The sequence below is a fragment of the Trichechus manatus genome, unplaced genomic scaffold (genome assembly GCF_000243295.1).
Source record: "Trichechus manatus latirostris isolate Lorelei unplaced genomic scaffold, TriManLat1.0 scaffold00226, whole genome shotgun sequence".
Taxonomy (NCBI): domain Eukaryota; kingdom Metazoa; phylum Chordata; class Mammalia; order Sirenia; family Trichechidae; genus Trichechus; species Trichechus manatus.
Window position 1 is genome coordinate 2,059,517 of NW_004444162.1, and position 11,001 is coordinate 2,070,517.

The 11,001-nt window shown below is 37.9% G+C and overlaps 1 protein-coding gene across 1 annotated transcript in view; it reads left to right on the forward strand.

Moving 5' to 3' along the window:
- Positions 1-448: 448 nt before the first annotated feature.
- CFAP206 (cilia and flagella associated protein 206) overlaps positions 449-11,001 on the forward strand; it is a 30,883-nt gene continuing 20,330 nt past the window's right edge. Inside the window, exons 1-6 of the mRNA XM_004388981.3 lie at positions 449-687; positions 1,298-1,381; positions 2,697-2,787; positions 5,782-5,970; positions 6,766-6,924; positions 8,331-8,539. Coding sequence (XP_004389038.1) covers positions 580-687; positions 1,298-1,381; positions 2,697-2,787; positions 5,782-5,970; positions 6,766-6,924; positions 8,331-8,539 — 840 coding nt within the window. The 5' untranslated portion in view covers positions 449-579. The remainder of the gene's footprint in view (positions 688-1,297; positions 1,382-2,696; positions 2,788-5,781; positions 5,971-6,765; positions 6,925-8,330; positions 8,540-11,001) is intronic.

Sequence of the window (11,001 nt, forward strand, 5' to 3'; positions counted from 1 at the left end):
CAAGATAGATTTGTTCATGCTTTTGGAAGCCCATGGTATGTTCAGTATTCTTTCCCAATACCATAGTTCAAATGCATCAGTTCTTCTCGGTCTTCCTTATCCATTGTCCAGCTTTCTCATGTATATGAGGTGATTGAAAATACCATTGCTTAGGTCAGGGCATCTTAGTCCTCAAAGTGACATCTTTTTTAACACTTTAAAGAGGTCTTTTGCAGCAGATTTGCCCAATACAATATGTTGTTTGATTTCTTGACTGCTGCTTCTAGGAGCGGCCTAGATACTAATAATTAAATACTAATAAGTTAGTAAAGGAGCCCTGGTGGCGCAGTGGTTAAGCATTTGCGTGCTAACCAGAAGGTTGGCAGTTGGAATCCACCAACTGCTCCTTGGGGCAGTTCTGCTCTGTCTTATGGGGTCTCTGTAAGAATCAACTCGAAGGCATAGGGTTTGGATTTTTTGTTTTTTAAGTTAGTAAATAATATTATGGTTGTTTAGAAATATAAAAGTGGAGAAAATTAATGAGAAAAAAGCAGTATATTAATACATTTTAAAAATCGATCATTGTTTTATTTAGCCAGAATGCCTCCCACTCAGGCAGAAAGTGTTATAAAGAGTATCATTCGTGAAATAGGACAAGAATGTGCAGCCCATGGAGAGATTGTTTCTGAAACTTTGGTTGCTTTTATGGTAAGAATGGATATTTTTGTGAATTAGTCCTTTATTAAAATTTTTTTAAGTGGAATTTTGTAAAGCTTTCCTAGATGTTATTCAGTTTAAAATACATTAAGATCATGGAATAAGTTAGTGAAAAATATTTTTAAAAAGTGTTATAAAGCATGTCAGTTCTACATGTATAGAGACTGATTTAGAAGATCTTGATGAGTTTTAGAGATATTATTAATGTTCTCTTCCTGTGTAGAAATTTAACACGTATTTTTGTTTGTTATTGTAAATATTACTCATTGCCATAGTCTCTCTGTTCTTGCTTTTGGTTAACAATACACAATAAAAATACAGTAAAATATGCAAATAATTTCTCAACCTAAAATCTAGCCATTGCTTTCAACTTATTATTCCATATAATTTTTCTAGCACCATTTTCAATTTTGATGTTTATTGCTTCCTTTTTTCAACCTCTGATGAAGGTGCTAATGAATTGGGAAATATGAAAAATAGCTGAATAATCAACCTCTAAGTAAGCAAGAGGCAGATGTTAAAAAAATGGAAAGGTATTAAGTTAATTTCATAATAATATGAAATAATAAAATTATTTAATGACCTCTTTTCCTACTCTCAGGTGAAAGCTGTTGTCCTGGATCCAAGTAATGGATTTAACATGGATAGAGCCCTCATAAAAAGTGATGTGCAGAAGCTTGTTAAGGTGATTGTCTAACAATTCTCAACGTTGGAATTATTTATTCTCAATTCTAAATACAGTATTTGGTTTAGTCACTATTGCCTTCAGATGCATGAAACAATAGGGAAAACGGCTGTGATGATCAGACTGTGATAGAAAGCCTTGGAGGAGAACCAAGAAGGGGCAGAAAATAATTCTTTCTCTCTTTCATGGTTCAAGAAGAGTTTTTCCTTTTTCCTCTAATTCAACTAAGTTGAAAAGAATGAAGCTCAATATACTTTTAATATCACAGGTACATAAACTAGTAAAGTGTATTATAATTCACATGATAAAAAATAGTGCCCTTTTATCTCAGTTAAAAATCATGTGGATGAGCTAATCTTTTTATTTGTAAAGTCTGATTTTAGAACAGTACTTGTACTTGGATGATCCAGTTGCACAGGCGTGCATAAAGACAGAGTCTCCAATCTTCACTCCTGCATTCTACCCCAATCCTATTTCCCCACACCTCAGGAAAGCAGGGTCCTGCTGGAGGAGGTGGTTTGAGGGTGATGTTGCTAATGTGGTTGCCAGCTGCAATATATGAAGCCTAAGGGGTGAGATGGCCAAAAAGAAAGGAAAGAAAGAAAAATTCAGGTTGACTACCCAATCTAAAAGGACAAGGCAGAGACGTGAACTGAGCCATCTATGTTAAGATACGTATATATGTGTGTGTATATATATATGTATATGTATATTTGTACATATATATATATATATATAGAGAGAGAGAGAGAGAGAGAGAAACAGACCAGAAGAACTCTTGAAATAGAAGACGGAGCCAGAAAAATTTTGTGAGCTGATGAGGGTAGCTGCAGCAGCTTTTTGTAAAATGCATGTGACCTCTACCATCAGCAAAGAAGGAGTGTTGTTCCGGATTCAAATAAAATACTAATGAGAATACTAGAAGAGCTCTAGATAGCATTAAAAGCTTCGTGGGACGTTTGCCTGTATTTAGACTGCATGGACTAACCAAAATGTCAAGTTTCTCTTCTTCAACTGGACTGCCAGCACCTAGGCATGGTGGTATTGGTTAACTCAGGGGAAATAACTTGTTACTTAATAAATATTGGGGAAATAACTTATTAGTAAATAACTAATTACTTAGTAGGTATTGTTGGTTGGGTAGACTATAAAGCATAAAGCCCTCAAAGAGAAAAATAATAAGAGGGGTTCTGGGTGGATAAATATCACAACCATTGTTGTGATGTATTTCTTTACTTTTGAAAATAACTGGAAAATACTTTTGAATGTTTCAGGAAACGTTAACTAGAAGCATTCATGCGCTATTCTTTTCTAGCTTTGTGTGGCTCGGCTATTGGATAGTAAAAATCCATCCTTGGATACCATTAAGATGCAAGTCTACTTTGATATGAATTATACAAGCCGAGGTAACACATCTCTACCTATTTTGATGTTTTTTTTTTAAGATTTCATAGTGTATTTTAGGTAACAAACAATTTTTTTGGGGGGGGCAATATTTTGAAATGTTTTCCAACTTTGAAGAATATAATAATGTTGGTATTGCTAAATGAGAAAACCACTAATAGCTTTTGTGAGTATTAAAAGTTAATTCTAATTATGATGCCCATAATAATTATGTTTCCAAGTCTATTGTGTTATAACCTTTATGACAGTAAAACCCTAAAACCCAAACCCACTGCTGTCAAATCGATTCCGACCCTATAGGACAGAGTGAAACTGCCCTATAGGGTTTTCAAGCCTGTCAGTCTTTACGGAAGCGGACTGCCACATCTTTCTACTGTGGAGCAACTGGTGGCTTCAAACCACAGACCTTTTGGTTAGTAGCTGATCGCTTTAACCACTGCACCACCAGATCTCATTTTACATAATAATTAGAAATGAAAACAACCAGCCCCCTGAAGTTCAAAGTTTGTATTTTGCATATCTTTTCTTTGTTTGTGGTTTATGTTATTATCTCATATTGTTACCAGGTAGAAACCCCAAGTTCTTGCTCGGCCTGACTTGTATTGGCCAATAAACGAGAGACTGAGGTGGGAGAACAAGAAAGGCATCTTTATTTCATTGTACAAGGAAAAGGAGTCAGTCGGAGCTGCTGCTGCCAAGACTGCTCCCCAAGGACGAGGAGACAAGTTACTTTTAAAGGGGTTTACCAGTAGGGAGTTCATACAAGTTACGTCAGGAACATTCTTAATCACACTACGCAGGCGCAATGGGGTTTACATATAACTTCCAAGCAAAAGCAGGATTCAAATGCAAAGCTGGGGGGAAAGGAAGCCTAGCAAAGGAAATAGGATTTTTAATACAGCACTGTGGGGACTCTGTCTCAAAACAAGCTTTGCCAAATTATGTAACTAGCCATAAAAGAAATGAATGATGGGAAATTTAAGTAGAACATATTTTACTATGTAGATAATTTAATACATCAAAGACAAGTTGGAAACAAAAGAAGGAAAATAAATTTCTCTGTAGACTGCCTCACCCCTACTGTAATGTGATCATTATTAACCACTTAGTGATTTTCTTTGTATTTCTTTTCCCTCTATGTATTGGACTTTTAGTTACGCTATATATTTAAAATCATATATCTTGCTTATATCGTGCTGAGCAAGGCAGGGAGCTGATGGCTGTCCCTGAGTGTCTAAGAGAAAAGCACGTCCCTGTTCCCTAGAGCACATAGGTAGGTGAATTTTGCAGCCAGACTATGGGCATCCAGTGCTGTTGGCTGTAAGCACTGGGAGGCAAGCACCACGTATTCTTGGACCCTTGTTGTGGGTGGCTAGGTGGTGTGAGTGGAGCCACCAGACAGACCTCAGGCGCCTGATGTGGGTAGGTGAGGACCCTGCTTAATGGGCAGAGTGGTGTCAAATATGAACCAGCCACTCCATATAGCTGATACGGTTGAAGTTAGCCTTCAGGTATATACCCTGTTGTACTGTGCTAATGAGGGCCTACGCTGTTGAAATGCACCCACACAGGTCTGTGCAGGGTTGAAAGGCATTCAAAGTCCATGGACCCCTTATGCCTGTGCCTAGGCAACGGAGCTGTGCCTACCCTGAATTCCTGGCTTAGGGGAGCTGGCAGATTATTTTTTCCCATTTGTTAATTTGTTCCTTCTCCAAGGCTGGGAGAATGGCTAAGGGCGCGTGGGGGGTCCTACTTCCGGCCCAGGGGACACGGCAGGGCAGTTGCTGAATCTGGCCAGGACCAGATGCGGAGTGGGGAGGGGGCAGGTAAATGGGAGAGAGATTCTTCCCCAAAGGGGTGTTTTTTGATCTGTGTGGTAGGTCAGACTGATGTACTTATCTTTTGCTGATTGAGTGCCGCTTTTCACTGGTTCTAGAGGCCTGAGTAGACGCTCTGCCGCTCGGTCTCTCCCGATGTGGAAAACGCTTCCCGCGTGCCACTGCTTGCCTCACCGCATACTGCAGCCAGTCCGGCCTGAAGGGTGCCAGCTCCTGCCGGGGTGGGTCTGGCAACTCCTCCCTGCTTCCCAACCGTCTCTCCCTCCCCCTGCCGCTCAGTCCGATTCCTCAGCTTTGCCTTTGATGTTCAGGTCTCTGAGACTGTCGTATATAATTGATTCACTTGTTTTTTTCTGGTCTTTGTTGTAAGAGGGACCACTGGGAAGCATCTGACTACTCTGCCATCTTGGCCTCACCTCCCGGATATAGTTCTTGATGTAACGTTATATTATCGGAATCGTTATTTAGAGGAAATTTAACTAGAGCCAAAATAGAATTACACGTATTTGAAGAAGAATATATACATTACTTATTTAAATATATATATTGATATGTATATATATATATATATATATATATACCGAATGTGCTTATATATAGTGTGTGTATGTTTATGTCTGCATGTACACACACTACATATATATATAAATAACCCATTGCTGTTGGGTTGATTCTGACTCAGCAACCCTATAGGACAGAGTAGAAGTGCCCAATAAGGTTTCCATGGAGCACCTGGTAGATTCAGAAAACCAAATGAAAACCAAACTCGTTGCTGTGGAGTCGATTCTGACTCATAGCGACCGCATATGACAGAGAACAACTGCCCCATAGGGTTTCCAAGGACTGGCTGGTGAATTTGAACTGCCAACGTTTTGGTTAGCAGCCGAGCGCTTAACCACTGTGCCACCATATATGTTAACATTTAAACATATATATATAGAAATCACTGAGTAATAAATCTTTCCCACTGGCTTCTTGTCTTAAGGTTACTTGTTGGCTACTGTTTATTTTTATTTTGGTCATTACATCTTAAGAAAATCGTTGTTTTCATGCAGTAGAATTGCTATTCTCTAGACAGTTTTTCTCTGGTCTTACTTTCTTTTATGAACAGAATTCTAAATATCAATTATATGAAACATTGTCCTTTGCCAATTTTAGAGGAATTTCTTCAAGAACATCATCGGGTTCTAGAGTCTAGATTAGGCCCTATTAGCAGAGAAATTACAGATAACAGATCATGTGCTAGAGAAGAATTGGAAAGCCTCTATCGGAAGATTGTCAGCTATGTGTTACTACGCTCTGGACTTGGATCCCCTACAGATATCAAGATTGTCAGAGAGGCAACAGGTAAAAAACATAAACAATTTCCGTTTCCTAAGTGAAGAATATATGATCATTGTATTTTATAAAATATGTTAAATTAGAAGTGTCAAAAGACTGAAGTTCTCTTTTTATCTGGAATCAAAAAAAAACAAAAGCACAGACAAGAGGTAAAACTTACCCAGCCTCCTTTTACACTGGGTGTCAATTCTAAAACTGAAGTTAACACCTCTAGAAAGTGAAATATTATTAATTTTCTTAGAGCTGTATGTATCTAGGGACCTATCACACCTCATTAAAACATTGGCAGTATGATTAAAGGTACAAGAATGATTGGATACAGGGACAACTGGCAAGGGAGATTTCATATTGATGAAAGGAGTTGAGTCTGTCACCTAGAATGGATGATGGAAGAGGAGACTGTTTTATCCTCATGAAATACTTCCTCACTTTCATACCTTAAGATGAAGACTAGGTGAGATCTCTAGTCTTCCTATGGCTTTCATCCATAATTATTTTTAAAAAGTGATTTTTTTCTACTCACAACCCTAATTAGAAAGCTTGTTTTAATACCCATTGCCAAAGAAAAAAAAATTACTGATGGATGCTTAATTATTGGAAATGGACCCGAGACAATGGTATTCATTTTCAGTAGTCCAGCTTTGATATTCAGGTATCAGAAATTTAAAGAATCCTATAAGTAACCCTAAAAAGACAAGTCCCTTAACAACTTTGTGCTGAAAGAAAAAAAAAAAAACTTGTAATTTAAGTTTGGATATCTTTATTTTGCCATTTTGTTTTCCCTTTTATGCTTTATTTTAGCTGCTCTACAGAGTGTTTTTCCTCAGGCTGAGCTTGGGACATTTCTAACTCTTTCTAAAAAGGACAAAGAACGCCAGCTGAAAGAACTCACCATGATTGTTACTGGAATTCGTTTATTTAACAGAGACTGTGGAAAGGGAGGAGAAGGCATTGATGATTGTAGGTATATTAGGTTAATTCTGTAAATCTGTGATGATTTATATAGGGTTAAAATTTAACTTGCACCATAAGGAAAATAATACACAACACACTGTTGACATTCTTAGATTTAAGATGTGCAGTTTTGATTATTCCTGAGGGACAACTGCTGTTCATAATATGTAGTAATTTTTAATTTTGCTGGGGCAAAACTTTAAATTTCATGCACCGTGAAGCAGTATGGGAGAGTGAATCAGTGAAAGTAACCAGGGGGTCAGCCCAGAGACCAGCCTTTCCAATACAGTGGGGGAATTTACTCCAAGTCAGAGAACCAAAATGGAGTAAAACTCAGTGATTTAAAAAATAAAAATCACCCTTAAAAGAAAACAGTTGCTGGTGCAGTTAAGGAAATGAAAAAGTCCAAGAGAAGATATTTGCAAATCTGTAAATTCAGGAGTATCTATTATGCTGTTATATGTTGGTGGTGGTGGTGGTGTTAGGTGCTGTCGAGTCAGTTCCGACTCACAGTGACCCTATGTACAACAGAACAAAACCCTGCCCAGTCCTGTGCCATCCTCACAATCGTTGCTATGTTTGAGCCTATTGTTGTAGCCACTGTGTCAATCAATCTCATTGAAGGTCTTCCTCTTTTTCGCTGCCCCTCTACTTTACGAAGCATGATGTCCTTCTCCAGGGACTGATCCCTCCTGATAACATGTCCAAAGTACGTAAGATGAAGTCTCACCATCCTCCCTCTAAGGAGCATTCTGGCTGTACTTCTGTTGTATACTTAATGCATGCTTTATCAGAGAGTCTGAAAGTACTCATGAAATATTTGATCAAGGACCTATCAATAGAAGAAACTTCTTTATGAATTTGGTACTCGTGTAGGCCCACTGGCAAGGTGTTAGTGTCTTACCAGATCGCTGGTCTAGTAATAGGGTAATTTTTAACATTTAAAAAATTGCTCTAGAAAGTCAAACTCCCATTCTGGATAAAGTTTCCTCCCTTGTTAGACTATTCTATTTTTTGGTATCCTGATGAGTTTGTTGAAAAGCATGCTTATTATTATTTTTTTTTAACTCTCTTACAAATATAAGAGTAGACATAGAAGGAGAGATCACTGACTTTTCTAAGTGTACGTGGTCAACAGCCACATAATACCAAAGCCTACGTATTATTTTAGTGGCAAAGCTGATGTGCTCTAACTTTTGGTTATCATTCTGACGGTATCTTTTGTTTGAATAAGGTGTTTTTGGTATCCCTTCCTTCATGGTGTGGGACCCATGAAACATGTGCCTCATTATTATTAATTTCATTCGGGGAAGCAAGTACTTCAACTTAAGGCTTAAACTATGACCCTTTCTAGGTTTTTTCTTGATTCTTTTAGACTCCTTCATGACCCTCTTTTAAACCTTTAAAAACAGTGCCAGCTATTCTACATGAAGCAATCCCAGCCACCACACAGCATATTGATACCCAACTTCAGATTGCTCAGGACCAAGCCTACCGCTACACAGCCATCCTTGAGAAAGTAACGCAGAACCCACTCATGAGTCAAGAATTTCAGCCGTATTTGTTAAAAGAAGCACTATTTAACATGCGACAATATGAGATATTCCTTCAGATAATTTTGGTGAGTTAATGTCACAGTATCTGGCCTTTTCCATATAATGGAACGTCTATATATTATGGGGCTAAAATAAAAGTAGAACCAAGTCATTGATCAAGAAGACAACCTTAATAACTGCTCAGGTTACATTGCATCTGTAGGACCAAGGACTAAAATAGAAATGGGAAAGTTGGATTTTGATTTGAATGAAATATATTTTAGAGTTGTTGATTTTCTTTGGTATCCATAGTATGATTGTTAGCATGCTATAATTAAGGAATGGTATGTGTGTGTATGTCAGTAATACTGGTATTGTTTGTTTTAATTAAGAGCAAGTGCCTAACACATTTGCCAGGTAGTTAATCACTCAAATATTTTTTGTGTAATTATTTATTCTCATTGTGATCATTGTAAAAAATCATTGAAACTATTTTTTATTTCTGGAGTTTTAAGAACTAGTGTACAATCTGAACGATTACCCCAAAGATTTGGAAAATACTGTTAAGTGGTGGTTTTAAACTTTTTTAAGCAGCAGAGCACTTTGTTTCAGATAGAAACTCAGAATCCTAAAAATCTGCGTGACACCAAACCATGTTCCCACTGATCACTGTTTACCTTTACACAGCCTCTACCTTCCAATAACCATGAGACTCAGGGTGAGTGGAACTGTCTTTTGTATGAGTGAATACTAATTTCTTGAGGCATGGAACAGAATGTGTTCTAGCCTCCTCTTCTTTTTAACTTGTATCTTAATGACTTGATACTATTTTTGAATACATTTGGTCTGCCTTCTCTCCTTACCTCTGCTATGGAGAATAGAAAGATAAATATCCAGATAACATGATTTCATTGCAAAAAACTAGGAGTGGTCCTCACACTTGGCCTACAATCTAATTGCTGTCAGAAAGAAAGACTTTAAACCAACTATGCAAAATCCAAATCATCCTTTAGGGTAGATGTTCCCCTAATATTTAACTGACTTGTGGCTACCAGCCTTATGTAGCTAGTCAGATACTGATGTTGTTGTTGTTAGGTGCCATCGAGTCAGTTCCAATCACAGCGATCCTATGTACAACAGAACAAAACACTGCCTAGTGCTGTACCATCCTCACAATAGTTGTTGTGTTTGAGCCCGTTGTTGCAGCCACTGTGTCAGTCCATCTCATTGAGGGTCTTCTTCTTTTTTCCTGCTCCTCTACTTTACCAGGCATGATGTCCTTCTCCAGGGACTGGTCCCTCCTGATAACAAGTCCAAAGTACTTGAGACAAAGTCTTGCCATCCTCACTTCCAAGGAGTACTCTGGGTGTATTTCTTCCAAGACAGACTTGTTCATTCTTCTGGAAGTTCATGATGTATTCAATATTCTTCACCAATACCATAATTCAAAACCACCAATTCTTCTTCGGTCTTCCTCATTCATTTTCCAGCTTTCGCATGCATATGAGGCGATTGAAAATACCATGGCTTAGGTTGGGCGCACCCTAGTCCTCAAAGTGACATCTTTGCTTTTTAACACTTTAAGGAGGTCTTATGCAGCAGATTTGCTCAATGCAATACATTGTTTGATTTCTTGACTGCTGCTTCCATGGGCGTTGATTGTGGATCCAAGTAAAATGAAGTCCTTGATAGTAAGAGGCATATTTTACAACATTATCTTGAAGTGCATATGGGTCCACATGGCATTCTGCACTACAGGGACTTTTTAGGGAGTAGAACCTCACATTCACTTTTGTCATTGGCCTTTGGAAAGGATATATCATAAGAAAGAGCCTTGGGAAACTGTTACACATACTGTAAGGGTGTTGTAGAGGACATTGTTCATTATATAGTGTCTTTTCACAGCTTTAAATCATGAATAGTATTCAACGAACTTACGTTCTTGAATTCTCATTTGGAGTTCTCACCTGCCAATGCTATGTAGACAGTGAGTAGAGTGTAGAAGTGATAAGTGTGGGTCCTGCAGACAGCATGGGTTCTTATCATGACTTTGCCACTTATGAAATCTGTGTCTTTGAGGAAGTTGCTTAGTTTCCCTGTGTCTTGGCTTCCTTATCTGTAAAATGGGATTATTAATAATCCCCACTATCTATCTAAAGCAGGTAGAACAGTACTTGACATACAGTAATAGCTCAATAAATAAATAATTATGATGGTGATGATTATCATCATCATTATTGTTAGGACCTTAGCAGAAGAGCTCTGATTTCATTTTGGTAGGGGCATAAGCTGAAGAGCTCTTAATTTTCTAGACAATATCTCATTTCCAAGCCCCTTGCTGTTCATATTATTGAGAAAGTTAACTTTCTAATCTTAGCACTCTTCATGGCTATTTTATACTGATGTTAGTCAGGGCCAGGATGAGTTCCCTTAGCTTCCTGACTCTGCTTGTGCAATCAGTGTGTCTTTTTTTTTTTTTTAAATATTTTATTGTACTTCAGGTGAAGGCTTACAGAACAGATAGTTTCTCATGTAACAGTAACACACA